Genomic DNA, 26,126 nt, shown 5'->3' on the forward strand with positions numbered 1-26,126 from the left:
AAAAAAAATTAGGTAAAGATCAGTCTAGTTACCAAATATATAGAACCTATTTACTAAACGTTTTCTCCTATTTTATGTCTGTGGGCAAAATGCTTAGGGACAGATTTTCAAAGGGTTACGCACATAACTCTGAGAAAGTGCCCCTGTGCGCGCCAAACCTATTTTGCATAGGCTCGGCGACGCGCGCATGTCCCAGGGCTTCGAAAAAGGGCAGGAAGGGGGCGTGGGCGGGGCGCCGGTCCGGGGGCCTGCCTGAGGCATAACTAAGACAACAAAGGTGGGAGGGGGGATTTAGGTAGGGCTGGGGAGTGGGTTAGATGGGGGGGAGCGGTAGGAAAGTTCCCTCCGAGGCTGCTTTCCCTGTTCCCTCCGAGGCCGCTCCAATTTCGGAGCAACCTCGGAGGGAACAGGGAAAGCCATCGGGGCTCCCCTAGGGTTCGGCGCGTGCAAGGGGGTGCACAAATGTGCACCCCCTTGCGCGCGCCGATCCCGGATTTTATAACATGCACGCAGCTGCTTGCGCATGTTATAAAATCGGGAATAGATTTGTGTGCGCCAGGTTGCGCGTACAAATCTACGCCCGCGCGCATATTAGAAAATCTGGCTCATAGTAAATAAGGCCCATACACATACAGTTTTCTGGAAGATACAAAAAAGCCATTGTGCATGGAATGGAGAGATGACCTACAGGAGCCTGATGCTAGTGATCATCTTGTTGTGTGTTCTGTAAAATTAATTTAGTTTGTTTCTGCTGTATTAAAGTTGCTGGTGACACGGTAATGCAAAAATATTGCTAACATACTCATAAAACCTGATCCCTAGTTCTGCATCTTTCTTGTAAAGTCCTGTTAGTGCATTCCACCATCTACTGTGCTGGATCTCTCACCTTTCAAAAAAAAAACAAAAGCCTTTAGATTCATTCTAAACCAGCCCATGTGATCTTCTTAAAATCCTTGTTCTGGTTGTGTGAATTTAAGACCTCCAGTGGCTGTCAGCATAGGGATGTGCTAGAAACTGACCGTCAGTCCTGTCTCTGCAGTAGTTCTAGCCCAGAAGAGCAAGCTGCTGTTACAGTCTTGAAGAAGCATTGCTTTATCACTGACCTGTCACACTGGACAAAATCAATTAACTTTGTCCTGGATGCCTGCTAGGACTGACAGGCATCTGTGCCTCGATTGCTAAGTACCAATGATGTGCTGCCAATTTCTTGTCAAAGGGATGTCGCTCGAAAATGATGACAAACCATAATGAAGTAAGAGCTGTCTGCTTACCCTCTCACCTCCTCCATGTAATCCGTCCCCTCTCCCTCACCGTAGCTATTCCTGCTCGCTCATTTACTCTCTCCCTCCATAACTCCTTCAGCTTATTTATCTACCTGCGAGCCCCTTTTATAACACCACCTGTTCACTTACTCATTCATTTCTCCCTCCAAAACCTCTTCCACTCATTCTCCATAATCCCTCCTGGTCATTTATTCACACTCTCTCCCCATCCAAAATCCCGCAACATTACTTATTCACCCCCTCCTTTGTTTATAGCCTCATCTGGTCACTTATTCATTCATTCCCCTCTCAAAAACCCCGTCCACTCATGCTTTTATCTCTCCACCTTCCAAAGCCCTTCCTGGTCATTTATTCGCTCTCTCCCTGCTCCGTATTATTTTCTTCACATTTATTCACCTTCCCCCACTTCCATAGCTCTTCCCAGTCACTTTCTTGACCTCTCCCTCATCCATAACTCCTCCCAGCCAACTATCCACCTTTTCCCCCTCCATAACCCCCCCTTAGCCATCTATTTTTCCTATTTATTTCTTGCTCAGTTTGTTGTTGTGCCCCTTTTCTCCTCCCCCTCCAGAGCTACAAGAAAAAAAAAATCAGTAAAGGGTCTGAGCACCTCTGTTAGCTGATATGGGCAGACCTTATGGTTGTTGATGAGGTCTTGCTTCTCAGACCACGATTATTTTAAAATACACAGCCTCAGTGCCCATGGCCTATTTTTCCAAAAACATCAGCAGAGCCCTTGGGAAGAACTCAGAATGGTTGTTCTCTGTCTCTTGCACGTGCTCTACCCTGCCAGTTCCCCCTCCTGTGTCCCCCTCCTCCCACTCGTAGCACATGCACTTCTGCCTGTGACCATCCCCTGCTGGATTTGCTGTCCGGCTGCTGGTGCTGTGGTGCCACTGCTGTCAAGAACATAGCAGATGGACTCCATTCAGAACCGCGATGCTGGCAGCAGTTTCTTCTGTGGCAGCCTGCTTGGAACAAGGGGCTCCCATGAGCCACCTGCAAGTGTATCACTACTAAGTATAGGCCATTGAGCTCATTGTCACCGTCATATTATGTTAAGCACACCTTAGCACTGGGCTCCCCAAAGCTGTCCTGGTGACCCCCACAGCCCGTCAGAGTTTTCAGGATTTTGACAATGAATATTCATGAAGAAATTTGCCTACACTGCAGATGAATTATAAACAAGTTCACTGGCTATGGGGTCTCCAGGACAGATCTGGGAATACCTTCCTCATCAATGTTTGACCCCAAACATAGGGGCCAGCGTGCTGAAGGTCACTATAAGCTGTCAACGCACATAAAGGCAATGTTTATTGCATGCACAAATGGTCAATGCCAATGACATGCAAATGGGTCAAATGGTAAAATGCACACATAATTTACTTATAGACAGAATCCTAAAAACTTGACCTCACTTCCCTGAGACGTACCGGTAATTAAGATTTTTGTATTGATGCATCTGAGAAGCAGTTTGTGTGTGTACTTTTTTTGGTAGTAGGTAATGATCTGTTTTGCATAGTTTTGCAGCTTTTTAAATCATTAGCATAGCTTTTGATTTAAACTCTTACAAGCTAATTTACATACATTAAAAACTATCAGATAGCACAGAGTATCAAGAATAAGTTATTGAGTTTATGGATTGAGCCAAGCATAAAACAGTGATATGCCTCTAAAAGCCAAAAGCAAGTCCAGAAGGAACTTTCATTTATAGCAGTTGCATCCACTGGAAAAAGTTCTGATTTCATTAATAAACCAATAGTGTGATTAGTTGCGATAGTCCATTCACATACCTTGAAATAAAGGTCAACAAGCTGTAGGTGATAGCTTTCAAGTCTCAAATGTATCATGTAAGACCAATAAAAAGGTGTCACCTCCAACATTTTGTTCACCTTTTTGTCCTTTAATAAACTGAGAATGCTGTCATGTCCGAGACCCTGAAAACGGCTGGCCCCACCCCCTCTACAAAACATTTGCATGTCCGAGAATGGCTAATCGGAACCATGTGCTTCTCTTTACTCGTAGGTCGGAGAAGGACTACGTGGAGAAGTGCTGGAAGGACGTGCGCGTGGGAGACTTTATCAGGTTAGAGTGCAATGAGATCATCCCGGCTGATGTTCTGCTCCTCTACTCCTCTGACCAGAATGGCATCTGTCACATAGAGACTGCAAACCTGGATGGAGAAACCAATCTGAAACAGAGAGAAGTGGTCAAAGGGTTTTCTAATCAAGTAAGCACAACAGATTCAGTCTTCTTTTTTAAGGGATATAACCTTTATCTAACAATGATAAGAGTAGTGAATGGCATGTCAAACATGCCAATAAGATGACAAATATTTGAGATGATTAGGCCCAGTCTAATTTGATTAAAACCTGACCAGGTGCCTCTTCACTACACAAACCCTCCTCCCCATTCAAACTGAATATCCCATATCTTTCTTTTTCTGCTTTAACCTTAACTCAGACTCAGGAAAAGTAGAAACCACTGAAGTCTGTAACAATTTCTGAAAACTCTGATAACACTTACGGCATGATAGGTCAGTGATTGAGCTCCCAGCCTACTATATGTTAGAACTCGGTCAAACATCTGTAGAAAACTAGAGGTACCTGCAACTGGGTTGTTTTCTGGGATCTGAGTCTTGTCCTGCTGACTCATTCATGCTTAAAAGGAATACTTTGTCCTAAGGACATGGAATAAATAAATAAAAGGAACACGTGTGGTGCAATACAGGATTCTTATTATTAACTGTGTGGATTTGTCATGGAAATTTCACAGGTACTGAAAGACAGGACTAAAAATATCAAATTCACATTTAGGTCAAGGATTACACTTTCGAGATAAGCCCTGCATGATTGTGGTGTGAGGCATCATATCGTCAATAAGAAAGCGGTAGCTTTCTTTTGTATTCCAGAACAAAGCAGTAAAGACCTTGTGTGGCCCATTTTGGAGAGCAGCGTGTCTTTAACACCTTGCAGGATGTATTTTATGACACTGCATTGCTTTTTCGCAGAACTGGACTTGGTTTTACAGAATGTGATTTGAGAGTTCAGCGTTTTATGATATGTGGAAAGGTTTCAGAGCCTCAGCAGGGATTTGTGTTGACTCTTGGCCTTATTCTGACAATATTCAAATGGAGTTGGGGGGGGGGAAGGGGTGGAAGGAACATCATTTCAGGCTACTGCAACCAATTAAACATTCTTCCTCATCCCCCTTGTGGCATCAGGGTTTTAATATAATTCCAAAGGCAAATAGCAAAATTTCAAATCAGAAAAGAGAGCAAAACAGTGAAAACGAGCTCCCTGTGTACACGCTGACATTTCTCAAATTGTTCTTATCGACTGGATGATTAGGTTAACCCCTTCGTGCTGTCTTTAATTGCATCGGAAGTATGAACTTCAGTTTAATTTTGATGAAGTTTGTTTTTCCATATCCTCGGATACGCTAGTGGCAGACATCAGATGAGACGCACGTTAAAGCTGGCTCAGGTGTAGCAGCTGAACTCTTTGTTGAGCTGGTAACGTCAGTGCTATTGTGTTAAAGTTACAGATAGGGCTGAAAGTCATTCTCAGAATTTAAACACCGCCCTTGGCTTAAGTGAGCACGCCTTTCTCAGATGCATCCCTTACTGGCACCCGTGTATTGTATGCGAGGGCTGAAAGAAGAATGAGAAAAATATGTCTAAAAATAGATCACTGCACAGCATAAATCTCAGGATTGCAAAATACCTTTTGGAGTTTTTCCAAACTTTTTACAGGGGAAGAGGTAAACAAATGTTAACCTGCATGAAAGGACGAAGGAAAAACTGTGCCTCCCCCCCCCCCCCCCCCAAAAAAAAAAGGTGTGGGAAAATTATGGTTTACAGCTCGCGTACTTTTACTTGTAGCAATAAAAGGGACAGGGTTAGGTCAGCAGAGGGCAAGTCCGTGCAGGGATCCCATTTTGAAATCGCCGCCGAGACCTTTTAAAGCATATGGCTTTGCACCTGCTCAAACACAGGAGTCAAGTCCGCCAATGCTTTGTATCGGTGGCACGTGGCCCAGCCTCCATTTTCAAAGAGAAACAATGCCAGGCTTGCATAGGGGCAGGTATTTCTAGCAGCAGAAAGAGGTGATACTACCTCGGTCCATATTCGGAATGAGCCCTCCTCTGCTGTGCCTGCACCACAAGACTCACACCCTAGAGAGAGGAGGGAGAGGAGGAAATATGGAAGAGACCTGAAAATGCCTCAAAGTTAGAAATAATGCACAAGGGTCAAGCATTTTTCCAGAGGAAGGAAGTTCTAAAACAAGAGGGCATTGTATGAGGCTGAATGGGAAAATGTGGACTGGCCTCCCGATAGAGGCTAGAACTTGCTATAGGCACAGAGGAGTCTTTGTTTTGGGGAAATGAAAGCAAAGCAACGGTTCTAGTAGAGACTGACATGAAAGGGGAAATGGGCAGACTAGATGGGCTTTTGAGGTCTTTATCTGCCATCGTATTCTTTGCTTTTACCTAGCTCTTATTTTTCATAAGGTCACACAGTAGATGGTGGAGAGATGATTTCATAGCTCTGTTTCGTTCTCCATTGTTGGTCTAAACAAGAGTCAATGGAGAACCTGCTAACACTCTAGCTGCTTCCATTTTGTTTAACATAAATATCAGCTTTAAAAAGAGTCTAACTTCATAAAAATGACCTCAGTGTTATGTTCATATGTCTTGTAAGCTAGTTGCACTCACTTTATCAGCTATTTGTTTAGTTAAAAACTTGGTGACTGCACAGTATAAATTGCTAATAAAGCTTGGTTTGTGATTACGTCCCTACGAAGGGATGGGTAAGAGAAGGTTAGATAAGGCAAGGTTACCAGAATTTGCAATTTCACTGGGGAATTTAGCATCTCCAGGAGGATGCAGGGAAGCATGTGGGTGATCGGGAGGACAGGTCCCCAGCAGCTGCAATGGGCAAAGTGATCCGGCAACCTTTCATTTGAGAAGCCAGAAGATTGAAGCAAGAGCGCGGCACTGCTGCTCTCCTGGATAATTAAGTCCCTTTCTCCCTGACCTCTTCCTAGCAAAGTGTAAAGATAAATCGTCCTTCTTTCAAAAAACTCTACCTCAATAGAAATGAACTCTTCAATCTGTAGAATTGTCTAAAAGGATTTATGGCACAGAATAAGAAGAATTATTCTCTTTGACTTCTATTCCTATTTCCTACCACATGCTAGATATCTGTGGGAAACACCGAGGCCTGCAGGATCCCAAATATATGTGAGCTGCATCCAGGATCTTTGGTATCATGTTATATTATATACGGACAGCTCCTGTGCACAGAACATTTCAACCGGGAGTCTATGTGAATACATATCCACGTTATCATAACAGGCAACAAATTCTCTAGGAGCAGTTTTCTTTTTCGATTTGTGTTCATCGGAATGGATAGTTGAGTTGTTACATGGCTTCTGCTATGGGACTTAGCTATGACATAAATGTTATGAAGATTAGGACCCAGAACACCATTAAATCTATTTTCCAAACTCCCAGGTTATTTTTCTGCCTATTCTGATTATTGTATGTGAATCGGAACCAGAATCGGATCCGATATCAGTTCCGATTCACATCTCTGTAGATGTGAATCAGAACCAGAATCGGATCCGATATCAGTTCCGATTCACATCTCTATATGATACTATTATTTACCAAACTCACATTTGATGTTTCAGAGAAGCTATAAATGCAGTGTTTTCCAACCTTTTCCTAGAAGGACACCTAACCAGTCAGGTTTTCAGGTTTACCACAGTGAATATACATGAGAACCATACCCTGAGTCTTCCATGTATGCAAATCTATCTCATGCATATTCATTATGGATATCCTGAAAACCCGGCTGATTAGGTGGTGTTCTTCCAGAAGAAGTTTGGAAAACACTGTTCTATTGTTGCACTTAGCCTAATAACGTTATTTGTTTAGGACTGGACGTCATACTAACTAAAGCACTATTCCAGTGATGGTTGACTCCAGACCTCAAGGGCCACAAAGAGGTTTGGTTTTCAAGATATCCACAATGAATATGCATGACATAGATTTGCATGTACTGCCTCCATTGTATACAAATCTATGTCATGCATATTCCTTGTGGATATCCTGAAAACCAGGCCTTTTTGTGGCCCTTGAGGACCAGAGTTGGGCACCCCTGCACTATTCCAACTGCTGACCAGAAATCAGTTAAGTTGCTGTGCTGAGGCACGGGTGCAATATTCTCTTTCATAGTACGATGTACACAAAATAGCTCACAACATTGTGTTTTGCTATGAATTTTGGTCTTAGCTGTTCTGTCCTGTCTACTTTATGTGGGCTGTTGCAAGCTTACCCCCCTGAGAGGGCAATTTTCAAAGTCATTTCCATGGTTAAAAAACTGCTTTTACTCACGGAAACGGGGTCTTTGAATACCACCCACCCTCTGTGGGCATCAAATTCTGAGTGCAGTGCCAACCATGGAAAAAGGCGGTGTACCAGGGAAGAGGCGGAGCTTGCAAGTATTTGCATATTTTTAGATTTTCAAAAGCGTCTTCGTAGCTTTACCCGGAAAAAGTATCTCCACAAAAAACAGGGACAAAGCTATACTGCTTCTTTTTCCTTGTGTTTCTGCGAGGAGTTTGAAAATTGTCCTTTTTTTTTTTTTTTTTTTCAAGTTAGCATGGGGCATATTTATGTTAAAACATTTTTATTAAAGTTTCACAAGATACACAATAACAAACGTCTGGGTGCAGGTTAACTCTGCTCCCGCTCCCAGCAACACTGAAATCAACTTTGCTGGAACAAGAAAAACAGAACCCTCCCCCCCCCCCTTTGCCCTCCCACCCCCCCATCCACCCATAAGTTCATTGGAGCACTTAAGATTTATTTTAGCCAAATCCCAACACGTTTTTTTAAAATAATACTTCTGGAAAGCTTTTCTGGGTTAGTATGTACTTCATTGCACCGAAAAGCTGAAAATCCACATTTCTAAATTTCTTGGTATGTCGCAGATCTTTACGAGGCAAAAGAGTGCAGGAATAGCATGACTTTCTGCGCAGTCTGGATTTGAATTAAACTTAAAAGCAAGACTGCAAGCTGACGTGGGCCAGCAGGGACAGGGTAAAGTATGGGTTTATTTTGGTGGAGTTATTATAGTCACTATGCTGCAAAAAAAAAAATTCCAAGTCTGTGCAAAAACGTTCTGCACAGGTTTAAATCTCCACTGAACATCAGTCCAATTATCTCTTTTGCTACATGAGATAAACTGGTTGAATCTCTGCGGGTGTTTGCTTATTGATGCAGCAAAACAGAGGCTGAATTGTTTTAGGAAAAGTAAGACATGGAGTGGTCTTCTGTTTCCCGTGGGGGGGAAAAGGTGTTAAACCATTGCATATTTTTTTCAGTACTGGAGGGCAGAGGGAGCGCGAAGGGAGGGAGAATTCTCCCCACTACTTTATGGGGATTAACAGCGCTGCCAGAAGTATTCAAAAGAGAGACCATTTAAAAGTGAAATCAATTTTCCTATCGCCTGTCAAAGAAAAAGGGTCTTTTAAGTTTCTGAGCCTGAGCGGCGGAGAGGATGCGGAGACAGCCTTGTGGCTCTTTGCTGGTCTAATGTTTGTCAGCAGTGTGATTAATGATCATACTGTATGTGAGTCACTTCTTGAATTTCTCTCACTTCCAGATTTAGATTTTAAATGTCTCCAAAGCTGCTTTTTGTTTTTTGGTTGTTTTTTTTTAACTCCTGATGAGCAAGTATCTTCTAGTTAGAAGGTGAAGCTTGTGAAACAGCTAGCTTGTTGTTCGCTGGCACTGATGGAGCCTGCGTGCCCTCATATGCTGGGAGATAAATAAAGGTGAGATGGCATCCAGTTTTATGTCTATGTGATACGGGTACATGAAAAGCCTTGAACCATTTCCATAGTGAATTTTATTCCATCAGTGCATCACTCCAACAGAATCATTTTAAGGGCGAGAAACTTTGCAAGCCAGTGAGTCCTCGCATGCGTCTACGGCATTCTTCTTGTGCCTGCCGCTGGCACATGGCCCATTCGGAGGATTTTCAGCACAGAATGCCATACACCAGAGCACTACACAGGGCATCTCTTGCAAATGAGTTTGCCGCTATTAGATCTGATAGAGCTGCGTGATTTCTTTTTTCCCCATGGATCAGACAAGTGAGCAAGATGAACAGATGAAAACCAATAATATCTGAACATGGGACACCTTATAAATTCCTCTATCAAAGGATAACTAAAAAGAGCCAGTCAGGTGGAGCATTTTCCACCACTCGGACATCCTGCTTGTGACTTCTGTTCACTGTAAAATGCTGAAAGGTAGGGAATGCCAGGCCAGAGTGGGAGAGCACGTAGTGTAAGTGGGTTTTAAGGTTTAGAACATGTGGCATGATTGGCTCAGTATTATGATCTGCAGACTGCTTTATAATGCATTCAAAGAGCCCATGTGCTTTTGGCTGGAGTACAGGAGCAGCCTGCAGGCTAGGAAACAGGGAAGCCAGGGTTCAAATACTCCTTGTGTCCCTGGGCAAGTCCCTTTACCCTCCCTCGGCTCAGGTACAAACTCGGAGTCTGAGCCCTTAAGGGACAGGGAAATATCTACTGTGTCCGAATGTAGCATGGCGGGAGCAACCGATGAGAAGGTGTGAGGTAGCTGGATAACTTTATTCAGGGATATCTAGTGGGATGCTCATCCCGCTGAAGATCCAGGACCAGCTGCCCTGCTAACGTTAGCTGGATACGTTGTCTGCTTGCCAGCTTACTGTGTGTGCACTCTTCCTCTCCTGACATAAAGAGGATGTGAGCGGAGGTTCAGCACACGTTTTGTGTTCACGTCTTATTACATTAGAGCCCCACAGTAAGAGAATTCTATGAAAGCCCAGAAGGGAAATGTACGATAAGTAAATAACAGGCGGCTGCTACAACAAGAACAAGATGTACCTGCATCCAAGATCTCCTGGAGTGGAGGGTTATTGAAGAAAATTGTGCCAGCTTGTGGAGTTTTCTGCTTAGCAGGTCAGAGAGTAAAATTCATATAGGTACTTCATCTTTAAGACTTTTAGACCTCAAGATAGCGTAGTGTCTTTTTTCAGGTATGATAGGTCCCTGCCTCAAAGAGCTTACAATCTAAGAGGTATTTAGCCACTACTTATCTGGATTAAGTGCAGTGTTGTCCATCTAAGTAGTGGCAAAGGCACTACATAACCAGATAAGTCGGAATGTAGCTGGATAAGGGTGCACAAATAATATACTCATGTATTTGTATGTCAGATTTTAAAAAGATGCACAAGTAGATTTTACTCACATTAATTAGATGCATTTACCCCCCATAAGTCAGCTTTTACACAAGTGCGTCAGGGGATTTTCTAACGTGCGCACAGTAATGAAATAACCAGTCTTACCAATTAGTCCACCAGTTCGCCGAGTCCGTCTGCAGCTCGCGGAGACCCTCCTGGCTCTTCAGCCTGAAGCCAAACCATTTCAGCCCAGACCCCTCACCCAATTGTTTGTTCATTTCGTTTTTCATTTATTAAAACTTATTAATCGCCTAGCACAAAAGGTCTAGGCGATTTACAGCAAACATACACTATCATAAAAACAACATAACAAACATATGTCAAAAACAGAAATCATTCAGTTTCATAGAAACCGTAATATCAAAAATATTATGTAAACACATAATATAAATATGATCAAACGAGAAATAAATCATACATCATCACTTTTGAAATGTTTACGATCACTTACAAGATATTGAGCAGGAGTAAATATATGCAAGTAAAAAACTTAACGCCCGTCACTTTGGTAGGGGATAAAATAGCAACTTGTACACATGAATGTTGGCCCCTCCCTGCAACGCCAGTGTCCTGCCCCTTTTATACATGTGCAAGTTGCTCGTGGACCTTGATTTACATGTGCCTGTTGCTCTTTTTAAAATAGCATGCACTCGGATACGTGCCACTTTATGCATGCATGTGATAGTTTTTATGCATGCAACATTTGAAAATTCACCTTTAAGTGGGTACCAGAGTAGGCAGATGATAGATAAAGCAACTTGTGCAGGGTCATAGGGAATGCCAGTGGAATAAATGGGGTCTGAACCATGATTTCCCTGGTTCACAGACTATTACTCTATCCCTAACTAACGGTGCTCTTCATCTATATCCTCATCCTGCCCTTTTGTAAAGGACCAGATAATAGTTCCTAAGCTGTTTGCTGTAAATATTTTCATTGTTATAAATTTCTTCGGTCAACACTGTTGAAATAGCTGAGTGGGAAAAGTGTTAGTCAGAAGCTCTAAACATTCCTGGGTTTCAGTAAGTGTTTATTATTGCAAGGCCTTGTAGGTAGGCCTGGGAAAGGCAGGTGTTGGAGGGAACTAAGTGGGAATCTTGTATAGAGGAAGGCAAACCACTGTGAGCCCTCCAGGGACAGAGAAATTCCTACAGTACCTGAATGCAATCTGCTTTGAAGTGCCACAAAAAGCAGAATATAAATCAAAGAAATGAAATGAAATGAAAATGGATTGTTCTGGCGAAGGCGAAATCTTGTTCTGGTGAAGGAGAAACCCTCTGTGGCTGGCAGCTGGGATGTGTCCTTAAGTGTGTGGACAGGTTACCTGGGCAGGCTGGATGGGCTGGTTCTTTGTCTGCTTTCATTCATGAGTTTTCTATGTTTTCCTTGGGAGCCACAGAGTCCAGGGTGCGGGGCATTATTTGGCAAAAACAAACAAATGGAGTACTGTGGGCCCATGTCCCACGTCACTGGAGGCAAGAGCCCGTGTAATCAATATTATTTTGTATAGCAGATGGAGCCAGGTGGATATTAGAAAAATATCTTTCTCTTGATTTAGAGAAACACAAAAGTGAAAGACTACCAGTCCAGAAGGATGGAAGGCCATTGTAAGGGTCATTTTCAGAATGTTTATTAACGTGAGTAAACTGTTCTGTGCATGTGTGTAAAGCATGTCTGAGGATTGTCCCCCTACTCCCTTACCAGAGTAGGTGAAAGTAGGGCTGCTGTTCACTCCCACTTACTTTTGACTGCAAGGAAAAGGCAGCAGGGGTTAAGGCAGGGGAAGAAAAGCATGCCCTGAGTTTTCATTTTTAAATTCCCGCTCATAACTTTCCCTATGCATGCTGTGCACCTGCTTCAAAGCAAGTAAAACGTCCTTGCGTGCCCCTACAGGTCCCAGTTTGCAAAAGTGAAACTCCACAGGGAGTTTCCCTATGAAAACTAGCCTGTGGGCCTGTGCCTGGTTTAAAAATTGACCCCTGTATGTCTTGCTCAAATTTGACCAAAACTGAACGAGTAGATGGTAATGAAGACTCTAGGCCTTGTTTGGCTGGATGTGATTCAGTATTGCCAATTATTTGCTGATAATTGTTATCCCACCAATAACGCAAGACCCAACGTGGGCTGCATTGTGCCACAGAAGACTGAAATGTCTTGTATGAGGTCTGCAAGCTGGCTGTCACTTCTAATTAATAAACCAATGCAATGGGAATGCCTGGTGGTCAAACTTTGATACAAACTGTATTAAAAGTAATTTAGGATTGATGAATCAGGTCCTTCAACAGCTTACCTGGTAGAGCAGAGAACTGTAGAGAAAATGTAATCCTTAAATCACCTGTTTGATTCCAGCAAGAATGAAAGTTATTATGATTTTGACATAGCAACTACACTGCTCTCTGCTTTGACGGTGGGGTAGTGAAAAAAGGATACTGGATTCTGAAAACAGCCAACGCTGGGCCCTGTCTTTTACGGTCTGGGGTACTGATACACTAACACTGGGGATAAAGCTTCCTCAGCCAAGTCCAAAAGCAAAGAAAGTTCAAACAGCATTGTTGGAATTATCAGGAAGGCTGCTCACCATAGAAAAATATTGCAGTAATTTTGTTATGGGTTTGACAGATACTTGGTTTTGCTTGTAGTATTACTATCCTTGACAATAATGCATGGGGAAAACCTGCACGGAGCGGCAGTTACTGCCCTTAACAGACACATAGAAACAAAGAAATGATGACAGAAAAGGGCCAATGGTCCATCGAGTCTGCCCAGCAAGCTTCCCAGGGTAGTATCTGCCACGCCATGCAGGTTACCCCCCATGTATCAGTCAGTTTTGCTTGATGAGCTATGCTTATGGATCTGGCCATAGAAGCAGTCCTGTGTTTTTTCCTTAATATGTGCGCATCACAAGCCATACTGTAAAAAATCATGGCTCATGTTGGTTGTCTCTGAATCCAAATTCCTCTTTCCTTTCAGCTCCCACTGCTCTCCTTTGAAGCAGAGTGCGATGTTGCAGTTCCATCAAAACCAACAAGGCTTATTGGTTTAAGGCTAGTATTCCCATGCCTTCTGTTAAGAGTAGTAACTGCCGCTTGGTGCTGGTTACCCCCCATGCTTATCAGTTCCCCAGACTATAAGTGTCAGCGCCCTCGTTGGTTGCTGTCTAAATCCAATTCCTCTTTTCCTCTGCTGCTGTTGGAGTTGCATCAAAAGTATCAAGGTTTATTAGTTTAAGGGTAGTAACCGCCGCACTAGTAAGTTACCCCCAAGCACGCTTTGTTTGTTTCCTTTAGGACTTGACCATAAAAGCAGTCCTGTGCTTTTTCGCTTCAGGGTATCCTGCATGGAAAAGTAGTTACCGCCCTTGGCAGACCCACAGGGGTAACCTGCTCGGAGTGGCAGTTGCTGCCATGGGAAGTTTGCTGGGCAGACTGGATGTACCATTTGGTCTTTTTCTGCCAACAGTACTATGTTACTATGTTTAATATCTCAAGAATTCATGATGTGAAATGAGGTTTTTTGTTCTATCACCTTAAAAGTTAAAAAAAAAAACCAAATAACTAAGATGAGCAGTTCTAGTTCTGAATGTATGGACTGAAAAGGAGCAATAGTAGAATTCACAGATGATGAGAATCCTTGGAAACTGGGAACGGCACTAATATAGGTGAGAGAGCCATAGTTGGAAATCTGTCATTTTCCTGCTCTTAATTACCAGCTGCCCACCATTTAGAGAATGAATACCAGAATGGGATTTCCCAGGCCTGTAATAGGCAGTGTTGAGATTCAATGTCATTAAGACCTATTATAATGCAATGAAATGGTTAGATTTTCTATTTTTGGAGCAGAAATCGCTGCAGTGTTGCTAAGGAAGGCCTGAGGCTTCAGTGGCCCATCCCAGACTGAAGATATGTATTTTGTTGAAAAAGAGCATGATGCAAACTTCTGCTCTGGCCACCTGTACAACACATCAAATTATACCGAACGCCTCGCCGTTCTGAAATATTTAATTCCTACGCATACCTTCTGAACTTTACCTGCATGGTGACGTGAGACTGGGATTTCTAGCAGTATCCTAGACCCTGTCCATGAGGCATGGTTCAGTTTTCTGTATATTCATAATGAATATGCATGAAAAAGTTGGCATACGTTGGAGACCCAGTGCCTGCAACTCTATCAGATACATATTCATTGTGACTCTCCAGAAAACTGAACTGCTCAGGTATGCCTCCCTGACTGGGGTGGGACACGCTGCTTTTAGGTCAGTGCTCTTTTTTTCTTTTTTTTTTCTTTCCAGCGAATAACACATTGGAATAAACTCCGCAATCGTTTGTTAAGGTTTGAGAGGGAGGTGTGGCCTGGTGCTTAAGCCTCAGGAATGTAAGTCAGGAGTCCCGGGTTCTCACCCTCTCATTAACTCTCAGTGATTTTTGGATACTTTCCATAACCTCCCTACTTTTTGGTTTATTCACGTGCCATCTGGTGACGATAATAGACTCGTTTATTCTGACCACTTTAGAAGTGCTGAAAAGGAGCTGTACAGGAACTCCCCGAGAAGTGGCTGCAGGCCTGTATCTGGGGCGGAATTCTGCATAGTAGTGAAGTGATTTCTGAAACCAAATTGCACGATCCTGGGAGGCCCCCTCCATCCCACACCAGCCCTCGGGCAATCACATAGGATGAAGTGAAGGGTCACAGCTCTCAGAGGAGTGGAAGGGGGCACTTGCTTTCTCAAAAGCTGAGAATGGCTAAGCTTTCCAAAGTCATAATTTTGCACACATTGCCTCCTTGATATTATGCAGAAGTTAGTTCTCCTGCCCACAGTGTGTCAAGACAAATTATAGTTATCAAGGACAGAAATTACATCACCATTAATTTAGTTTCGATTTCTGCTTCTACTGTATACAATTCAAGTATTTATCCTATTAAGATAAATTGCTCAATAATGGTTGCTCTCATTCAAGAAAAGCCCATACAAAAAAGTTACTGTTAATATTAGAAAGTAGCCATGGGATGCAATTGAATTCTTCAGGTTATTAACTGTGATGCAGTATATTCCCCACTCTTCCCGCACCCAGTCTCTGAAATTACCTTCACCTCTTGTTTGCCGCACAGTTCTTACCGTATTCAGATTGCGCATTAAAACTCATTCCTTCATGAAGCCTTCAGCTTGAATCTCAGGCCATTGTTCTGTCTGCATTCATTCCAGACCGTTGCATGCAAAAGCAAGCTCTCCCCACCCCCTCTCCCACAGAGGCAAAGCAAAGATCTCCCCCCGAGAGGGAGAGACTGACTCTGAGTAAAGACTCAGCCTCCAACCTGCAGGCTTGACACCCCAAACCCATCCCCCCCAGTTTCAGTCAAGGTTTCCCCCCCCCCCCCCTACACACACCCCTGCTTCACCTCCCCCTTTCAACAATGTGCAATGATGGGGGTAGGAGAAAGATGTTTCCCCTCCTGCCAGCTGATTTCTTCACACAAACAGGCACTGGCTGACCGTCTGTCGTGCACATAAGATCATCCAGTGCCATTCTGCATGGCGGAGGCAGCTGGGGCAGGAGGGCTTGTGACTCTCTTCTGCCCATATCGCATATTGAGGTGGAAAAATAGTCCCAGGTGGATGAGGACCAGGGCATCCTTTGGCCTGGCAGCCCTTCTTTCAGATTGGAAGCGGGGGGTTAGGATGAGTGTGGGGTGCCATGCTTCTGCCTCTAGAGCAGGGTAATCATCCCAGTAGACATCCTTCTGATAGTTGAAGGGGTGCGGGACACGTCGCAGCTCACATTGGGTCTTGCAATACCGGTGGGGGTAACACTGATGCATTACCAACAGAGGTAATGCATCAGTGTTTTCTGGCATATGACCCCGGGTTTAATGCCGTTTAGTAAATTATGCACATGGAGAGTAAATGTTCAAAGCCATTTACACTCACAAACCAGGCTTATGTGCATAAAAGACTCCTTATAAACTTGCACAGGATGGTGTGCATAAAAGTGTGCACATCACCCAATTGTGTGCATACTTTTATACACACATAAATCAGGCATTCTGGAGGGTGAGGTTGTGGTAGAGATGTCTGCACATACTTTTGATTTTGAAAAGCGTGGAGGTAATTTTCAAAGGGTTTCCACTTATAAAAGCAACATATACTGAACATGCTTAAGTAGCACGTGTATGCTATTTTATAAGCATAAAGAGTATGCGCATACTTTCACTTTCACACATGTTTTACCAGGAGGGGCGGTCTAGGGCCATTCTGGGGTGAGGTTCAGAAGTACACATGGTAGTTGCTGTTTTGTAAGAGGTATGCGCGTACACGCTACCAACTTTTACACCTGCTAATTGATTTACGCAAGTGAAATTGGACCATGTCCGTGGTCTGCATTTTCTGGGTGGGAAGGTCTGGAAGAACTCGTAGGGTTCATGATGAAGCGCTAGAGGGTCTTGGTGAGCTGCAGAAGAACTGGGTCAACTGGTGGAGGTTTCGGCAAAATGGTGATTCCAAGTACTCGCGCATACTATATAAAATCCCTGTCTCCGTGTTTCATTCTGGGTGTTTATTTGCGCAGTGTTATAAGAATTTGATGCATAAAATATACATGTCTATATTTATAAAATGGGTTGAAAAAGGCTTTTTCTTGCAATGGAAATTTATGGATGTTCCAAACATGAGTGTACTTTCAGAGCAGAAATATGCAGCATTATATAAACTGCACATGTCCTGCTGCACAGTTTATAAAATACTAGCATTAATATCTGTGCTTCCACTTATGTATGCAAATGCTGTGCCGTGGATAGGTTTGAAAATTGGGCTGGTCTGCCTGTAAATTACCTGTAACCTATGCGCGTTACGTGCTGCAAAGAGCAGCTGTAACATTGTACCACCTGGGTTTGTGCACAATATTTCAGATCATTTTCAAAGTAAATTCATGTACATTTGTTTCAAAAATTGGTGTAAAGTATGTGCATAGCTGCAGCATAAGTTACCCACGATGTTACAAAATCACCTTCTCTAAGCACTGTTTTGCAGCATTTCCAGGTAATGATCATGGGAAAATCTGCCAAGAACCCCTGTAAACGGACAGTTTTATCACAGCCCCCAAAACTGCAAGGGGTGAATTTTCAAAACATTGCATGCATAAAAGTTAGCATATAAGCATGCACATAGCATGTGCTTGCATAATTGCATCATTCCAGTTTTGCAACGTCTGCATTGCCTCCCTGTCGACCAGCGCATAAAATTTAACATGATGATCTTGGTTTTTAAAGCATTACAAGATAATGCACCGAAATATCTTTTTAATCTTGTAAAAAAAAAAAAAAAAATGTTCCTACCTGATCATTGTGGTCATCATCGCAATATGTACTTCACGTCCCAAATAATAAACAGGCCCATCTTGAAGTGACCCACAGTCGGACCTGTTCTGTCATTGGCCCCTTGTTGTGGAACTCATTACTGGAAGAATTAAAAATAATAACAGATTCAACATGTTTCCAAAAGAAATTGAAGGTATTTTTGTTTAGAGAAGTTTTTGGCAATTGTGATTAATCTTACTCTGTTTTATTTTCTTTTGTTTTAGTCAATTTTAATATTATATGATAGAATTGTATTATGCTGTATTATGTTTCAATCTGTACTCCGCTTAACGTGTTCATTATAGGTGAACTATAAATGCTTAAAATAAATTAACTAGGTAAGAAATATCAAAAATATGTACATACTTTACAGTTTGTGTGTACATATACTTGGATGCTCTAGAGATGTTCCCGAGTGGAGGTAATATTTACGTGCCTAAGTTGCTATTTTAAAAAACACATGTAAATTTGGTAACTTATGCATGTAATTTTTAACCTGCTAATTATCCTACATAAGTGATATTAAATGTTTTTAATGTGTACTATCAGCCAGGTGGGAGGGCTGGGTGAACCTGATTGAGTTCAGGCTAAAGAACAAGTAGGGCTTGATGACCTGGAGAATGACTGGGTGAACTGGTGGCGTAATTGATAAAACTGGTAACTTCATTTACGCGTGCACGCAGAAGGGATAGAATGTAAAGTTTGTGTATTTGCAGATGATACTAAGATCTGCAACAAGAGTGAACATGCCTGAAGGAGTAAAGAGAATGAAAAGTGATTTAAGAAAGCTTGAAAAGTGGTTGAAGATTTAGTAGCTGAGATTCAATGTCAAGAAGGGCAGAGTCATGCATCTGGGGTGAGGTAATCTAGAAGAGCTGTATGTGATGGGGGCTGAAAGACTAATGTGCACAGACTAGGAGAGGGGCCTTGGGGTGATAGTGTCTGGTGATCTGAAGGTGGCGAGGCAGTGTGACAAGGCGATAGCTAAAGTCAGAAGAATGCTGGGCTGCATAGAGAGAAGAATAACCAATAACAAAAAGGAAGTGATAATCCCCGTGTACAGGTCCTTGGTGAGGCCTCACCTGGAGTACTGTGTTCAGTTCTGGAGCCCGTATCTCAAAAAGGATAGAGACAGGATGGAGATGGTTCAGAGAAGTACGACCAAAATGGTAGTGGGATCAGAATTGGAAGACAAGAGGGAGAGGCTGAAGGATTTCAATATGTACCCCCTGGAAGAGAGGAGGAGCAGGGGAGATACAGTACAAACCTGCAGATACCTAAAAGGTTTAAATGATGTATGAAATTCAAACTTTTTCCATTGGAAACAAATCAGTAGAACTAGGGGGTCATGAAATGAAATTCTATGGGGATGACTCAGAACCAATGTCAGAAATATTTCTTCACGAAGAGAGTGGTTTATGCCTGGAATGCCCTTCCAGAGGAGGTGGTGAAGATGAAAATAGTCAAAGAATTCAAAAGGGCATAGGATAAATGTGGATCCCTAAAGTCTAGAAGATGGAACTGAAGAAAAGGGTGCATGGGGGTAACTTGCTGGTGTGGAGGTTAATACCTCAACCAATAAGCCTTGATGCTTTTTATGCAACTGCAATATTACTCTCCACTTCGGTGGCAAGGGGAAAAGGGGACTGGATTTAGACAGCACCCAATGAGGGCCCCAGCTTTTGCAGTCTGGGGAACTGGTAAGCATGGAGGTAACCTGCATGGAGCAGCAGTTCCTACCCTTAACAGAAGGCATGGGGATTACTACCTTTAACCAATAAGCCTTGATGCTTTTGACACAACTGCAACATCGCTCTCTGCTTTGACGGTAGTGGTTGAGGGGGGTGGAAGAGGAATTGGATTCAGGTGACAATCAGCACTGGCCCTGACTTTTACCATTTGAGGTACTGACTTGCAGACATAAGGGAAAAAGCACAGGACTGCTTCTAAGACCAAGTCCACATCAAAGCACGTCAAGCAGCAGTGTCTGAATTTTCAAGACCCAGTAAAAATGTTGCCAGCAGTAAAGTTTATGGATTGTCATAAGGCTGGGGGATAACTGAATGGTACAGCCATTGCCACCCTTAAGAGAAGCATGGGGTAGCCTGCATAGCACAGCAGATACTACCATAAGAAGCTTGCTGGGCAGACTGGATGGACCATTTGATCCTCTTCTACCATCATTACTATGTTACTATATTTTATGTTTTGAAGTACACTGATGTACATGCGTGAATCGGGATGGGAGTCCTCATCAGGAACTGGAGAGTGCTGGGTGTGGGTCCTAATTGTTTGGCACCTTCAAAATTTCATGACCTGAGCATGTGCCTCTGTTGCCTGTGCCTAAATCCAGCCCTGGTGATTTGTTAGGATGAGGCAGGCCGAACACAGCTACTGGCATATTCAACAAATCCCATGTAGTTTCTTACTCTATTTATAATAGGTTCTATATACAAATAAAGTGTGATAAAGGTATTTTGGGTTTTTTAAGAATTTTTTTTATTATTGCAGAGAGTGTATTTTACTGCATGTTCAACCATTCCAGCTGAAATTCGTTTCAAGGTGAATGTAACCATCCAGCATTGTGATGTCTTACATATCATCAAAGCAGTTTTCCTTACTTTGCAACTACAGTATTTGCAAGTGAATTTGGGTTATGGGGATTACTTTACATTTGTTTCTCAATAAGCATTATTTATAGTCACACTGCATTCACATAATTGCCTGTGACTTGGGATAGAGTTCTTAAGCCAGTGATAGCTAGTCTCATGTCAGTGGGATTGTCTGTTTTGGAAAATATAGAAAGTGGACGAGATAGATATTACATTTCTGCGTATGTCCTACTTCCCATATTTTGCTAACTGCTGCCTCTGGAAATGTAAGCACATTTTTGTAGAGTCTACTGGGACCTACACTTGATTGATAGTCGATTCCATTTCATTTTCAAACACATGGTTTAGCACAGGCAGGTACAGTAATTGGCATTACTGCAAAAATTACTGAATGCCTTTTTCTCTTTCACTCTGTTCCAACAGAGTGGCGGTAAAATAAATGTCTCCTATGTAATTAAATGAATTTGGTGAATATAAGATTGTGAACATTCCATCAAATTTGCAAATTAGAAAAAGAATGATTGTGTTTTGCCCTCAGAGGGATATCCAGCCTGAGGGCAGTAGGAGGAAAGCTTTATCTTCTGCACAGCCTCAGCTCTGGAATCTTTTCGTAGAAAGATCATTTAACCTTTTGAAAGAAAATTAAGCCTCAATTTTCTGAGGTGGCTTTTTCTGATTAAGATTCCTCTCTTTGATTGATGTAAGTTTCTATGCCTTGTTTGATTTGTGTGATTCATGTTTTATCCTGTGTGTTGGGTTTTATTATTATTATTGAATGCTACGTTGTTAAACTTTGTTTTGGGCTACGCTGATGTTTGCTGCTGCCAGTTTGAGCATCATTTTTTGGAGAGGCGGAATGTGAAACTGAATGAATGAATAAATGTATACGTAAAGAAGAATAACAGCCCTTCACTGATATTCTCTTATTAGGATGCCCCGTTTGATCCAGAGACCTTTAAGGATACCGTAATCTGTGAGAAACCGAACAATAACCTCAATAAATTCAAAGGCTACATGTAAGTATGCACTGGATGTTCTCCAGATTCCTGAATGATTCTATTTCATGGCCTGGTGTGCAGAGAAAACATATTGACTTGTAGTTTGAGGCACATTAAGGTGTTGAGACTCAAAAGTACCCATTGCAAAACCAATTTCGGCCACCTCAGCTCAAAATATGATTTTGAGAAGAGGGGGCATCTCTCAGGGTAAAGGGGTTTTTAAAAATAGTCTTGCCAGATTCCCCTCTGCAGCATTTCAGAGACTTAGACTTTATGTAGACACATCCATGCTTTTTCTCCTGCTACAGCCATCACGGGGGCAATTTTGTAACAGGCACATAAGAATATCAGCAAATACATAAATAGTTTACATTGATTTTTCAAGCAATCTTGCATGTAGATACTCGCTCTGAAAATTACCCCACCAAACCTGCCCTACATACTATACTATTGCACCTGTATGCAGAAATTTTGGGGATAAAAATTACACTCCTCCTTTTGAAAATGCAAAAGTTCTGCACACGTGTAAACCCCTCCCCACCCCTGCTCAGTCCAGGGTAAACCTAATGGCACGTACGGGACATACCAAAGCAAGATTACCCGGCTATCAGGCAAGCGAGTTTATAACAGGTCATTTCCCTGCGTAAAGCACCATTTTACCTGCCTTTGAAAATTACCCTCCCTAATGCTATAAGATATTAAAGGGTCTTTATTAAAGAGACCCTTTCCTCCTTGCTTTTATGGTGAGTTGGCAGTGGTTGATCTCTTTGATTCAAGTCTATCCTAAGAAAGGCTTGGGTAAAGGAGGGACTTTCTTTGGATGTCTACTTTAGGACTTATCAAAGTAGATGGCAAGCCTGGTGTTGTGCATGGTATTCTGAATACCCACGACACTCTAGTGGAATGAGCAGTGTTGTGACTTTTCCTGAAAACTCTCCACATTAGAAATAGAATGGATCCACCTCACCATATCTATGGCAGCCACTTAGGGGGGGTCAAGATTTTAGTAACTTCTGGAAAGGTTAGCATTTTACCCCTGGGGAAACTGGGATAGACGTGTTTATCGTTTCCCTAGGTAAAGCACTTGCTTATATACCACAGTGCATTTGATAGAATTGTTTTGGGTTTGTTTTCGTTTTTTTTAAATAGCTGCAAGGTTAGTTATTGCTGTGAGAAATTGGATGGATCCTTCTCTGCTCAGGTTTCTTATCGCATCAGGACTGGGGATGTGTGAATCTTTTTAAGGTGCTGATTTACTAAACTGTGCTAAAATCAGCCAGCATAGTATATGTTAATGCTCATTGTTGACAGATTTTTAGTGCACATTGAATTTTAAAAAATTGGATCAGTTTACTAAACTGCATTAATAATATGTATTAACGCAGTAGTGCATTTCAGTAAATAGGTTTACTACCCAATTTAGCAAACCTGTAAAATATTTTAATTTTTTTTTTTTTTAATAATTCCAATGAATATGTTTTAAAGGGCCAAACTCCATAGTGGATCACTCAGACACTCCCAAGCAGATCCCAGGAAGCCCATCACAGGTTTCTTTGGACATATGAATCCTACTTTACATCTTTACAGATCTATATCAGATTTGGATTTTCTGAGCAGATCCTGGGAAAATGTGCATTTTCCATCAACCTCAAACTGGGCTGAAATCAAGCTGGCTTGAATTCAACAATGAATTGTTTGTGTAGCACTGTTCAGGACATACAGAAGACAATGCCCTAAAGCAAGACTGCTCATTCAGCTGGTGGATTAAATAGCTTTATTGAGTAAGATAGTCAGGCTTCCTGAAAATAGCATACAGTAAATGAGGCCATATTATCCAAATGTCAACTGCATTCTCCAGCTCTCTATTTCTCACCTAATAGGTGTAGGACTTGACTGAAGACCTATATTTTTTATTTTATTTTTTTTTATGTTGAAAAACTTGTTCATTGACTTTCAGTTAATAGAAAAACAATGAAATCTTACAACAAGCATTTAGGCAATATATCAAAACATGTTCTATTCTTTCTGCCCACCTTTTCCAACATCCTACTGGAAAAAATGTTTACAAAAAATGATACGATAGTTAATTTAAAAATAAATTAAATTCATAACCATAAATAAAATACAAAAATAAAACATACAGATTTAGAAAATCTATTCATTCAAATAACCCAAGTACAGAGGAGAGAGGCTCAGTCAACCAAGACAAACTCTTGTCCTTCTTTCCCCATCCAAAAGTGGCTTCCAAATTAAATGTGATTAATATTTTGTGTTATATATATGTAATTATGGTTTTATTGTTGCACACTGTTTAGGGCAAATCTGTTTTAGGTACGGGGAGGTGGTATAGAAGTATTTTAAAATAAATACACATTACAATAGCTTTTCTTTTAATGTTTGAGGTTAGACATCCCAGTGCATACGTATACCATGACATACATATGCACTGGGATGTTTTCAAGCCTCTTCAGAAAGACTAGTGGGGCTGTTCCTGAGCCTAGTGATTATTCTTCTTGCAGCTACCAACAAGGGGTTAATTAAAGAGAAACCATTTTTAATAGAAAAGGATCTTGCCCCTCTAAAGAGCCCAACAAGGATACTTCGGTAGACCGTTATCTCCTGTTTCATGGTGTCGGTATCAGCCCTTTGCTGTGGCTGTACCCAGGACGTTACCTTTAGCCTTTCGGTAACTGGCATGGATTCCTCCGTGCTGTGTTCATGTCTCAGTGCAGTTCAGCGCTATGTGGAATCAGGGCACGCCAGGCCAGTTTATTTGGTACTTTGATCTCTTACTGAGAGAAAGCTGCTCTTGCTTCCTCCTTCAGCGGCACTTATCCATGTCATTGCTGCACTCAGCCGGCGTGCCGGTACCTGAGTGCTTTCAGTGCACCATCCTCCTCCTCCTCCCCTGCCCCAGGTAGCTCAGTTTATATCCAACCATTCAATTTCCGGCAGCTTCTGAAAGGGGAAAAAAAAAACTTCACTGACATACATGTACGAGTATTAAGTGCTATGGGTCGTTCCCTGAAAAAGTGTTACGAGTAAGTAGCAAGCAAAAACTCCACAGTGGTTTTTGCCTATGTTTTCTCTGCATTATTTTTTTTTTCTTGTAGAAAATGTTGCCCGTCCAGAAGTTGCAGGAAATAAAATCCTTTGGCAAAAAAATGAACTGTTTCGGAATCCTGCAAGCAAACTAGCTTTATACACATATGGGGATCATTTTCAAAAGGCTTTACCCGCATAGAGTGTTCTTACATGTGAATATCCTATGGACAATTCAATGGCATATATTGTAGCAATTTTCAAAAGTGCACTTACATGGCTAAAGTGCATGTGTAAAAACCAGTTTTATGTGTGTAATTGCTTTTTAAAATTAGGCCCTTATTGTTCCTATTAGTTTAAATCCTTTAAATCCTTTTATAAAAACAAAACAAAACAGTCAGGCAAACATGGTGGCTAATTTGTTCTTCTCAAACCTGTGTCAACGTAATACTGCAGTGAAAAAAAGTTTTGATTTTAAACAAGATGCTTCCCCCCTCCTCAACCCCCCCCCCCCCCCCCCCCCGCATCCTATCTCCAACCCATCCCCGATTTAGCGCAATACATAATGTGAAAACAGCGACGGCAGCATAAACCTAGTGCGATATGGCAAACTGGATTGGAAGCCTCTAGGATCAAATTCCAGAATTGCTTTGTGGGTTTGTGGGGTATCAGTTGCAAACACGGATCCCATACTTTTTTATGGACACGTCGGTCTGTTTTCTCTATAGCTTTCAAAAAGGCAAATTTGATGGAGCACGTTTCTCCACTGTTAGTGAGGGTGGCTCGTTACTCAACCAACCTTATAGAATAGGCTCTTTCGCTAGTAGAAGAGCTTGCTTGACCCATAATGTAGCAAATTTATCTCCAAAAACAATTCCCTGTAACTATTTTACCTATTAAATCTAAGCCTAAGTCTGCCACCCCCACAAGAGCATGAGAACATAAGAAATGCTATGCTGGGTCCGACCAATGGTCCATCGATGGCCAGCATTCTGTCTCCAGCAGTTGCCAGGCCCTGTCATCTCAATAATGGCTTGAGCCAATAAGAAATATACCAGGGAATTCTGCTGCTTTCATTAGGATGCTCCAGCTCCCCTGGGTTTCCAAAACATCACTGAATCCAGCCCCTTGCCTTAAATACCAGCAAACTCCTGACTGTCCTAGTTTTCCCTTCTTCTGTGGCACCAAAGGAAGATCCCTGTGGGCCAACGAGAATTCTTTCCTTGATACATCACGTGTCTTATTCAGCCTAGGAAGAATGTGCCCAAAGGCTTGGAGGACACTAAACAAAATACTCTCATTGTGTTGTTGTTTTTTTTTCACAGGGAAAAGGAGAACGGGGAACGGATTGGTTTTAACAATGACAGCCTTCTGCTTCGTGGGTGCACCGTCAGGAACACTGAAGAGGCAATAGGAATCGTTGTCTATGCAGGTTACTGCCATTACAGCTTTTATGTTTTTTCAAAGCAATATGGATGCACACAGCACTGGGAAGTAATGTGGACTCCAAGCAGTAATTACAGAAAATGATATAAGGAATAC

General features: G+C 42.1%; 1 protein-coding gene across 11 annotated transcripts in view; it reads left to right on the forward strand.

The window, feature by feature from the left end:
- The window catches only part of ATP10B (ATPase phospholipid transporting 10B (putative)), a 458,548-nt gene that overhangs the window by 344,843 nt on the left and 87,579 nt on the right, over positions 1-26,126 (forward strand). For 10 of the 11 annotated variants that reach the window (XR_003853353.1, XM_029583376.1, XM_029583380.1 and 7 more), the window contains 3 exons: positions 3,309-3,513; positions 21,475-21,560; positions 25,910-26,016. Coding sequence is in view for 10 of the 11 variants with exons in the window: in XM_029583376.1 (XP_029439236.1) it covers positions 3,309-3,513; positions 21,475-21,560; positions 25,910-26,016 (398 nt within the window). In the remaining variant the exon portion in view is untranslated. Of the gene's footprint in view, positions 1-3,308; positions 3,514-12,143; positions 12,223-21,474; positions 21,561-25,909; positions 26,017-26,126 lie in introns of those variants that run through there. The other variant, XM_029583383.1, reaches the window with a different exon arrangement.

Source organism: Rhinatrema bivittatum, chromosome 18, assembly GCF_901001135.1.
Source record: "Rhinatrema bivittatum chromosome 18, aRhiBiv1.1, whole genome shotgun sequence".
Taxonomy (NCBI): Eukaryota; Metazoa; Chordata; class Amphibia; order Gymnophiona; family Rhinatrematidae; genus Rhinatrema; species Rhinatrema bivittatum.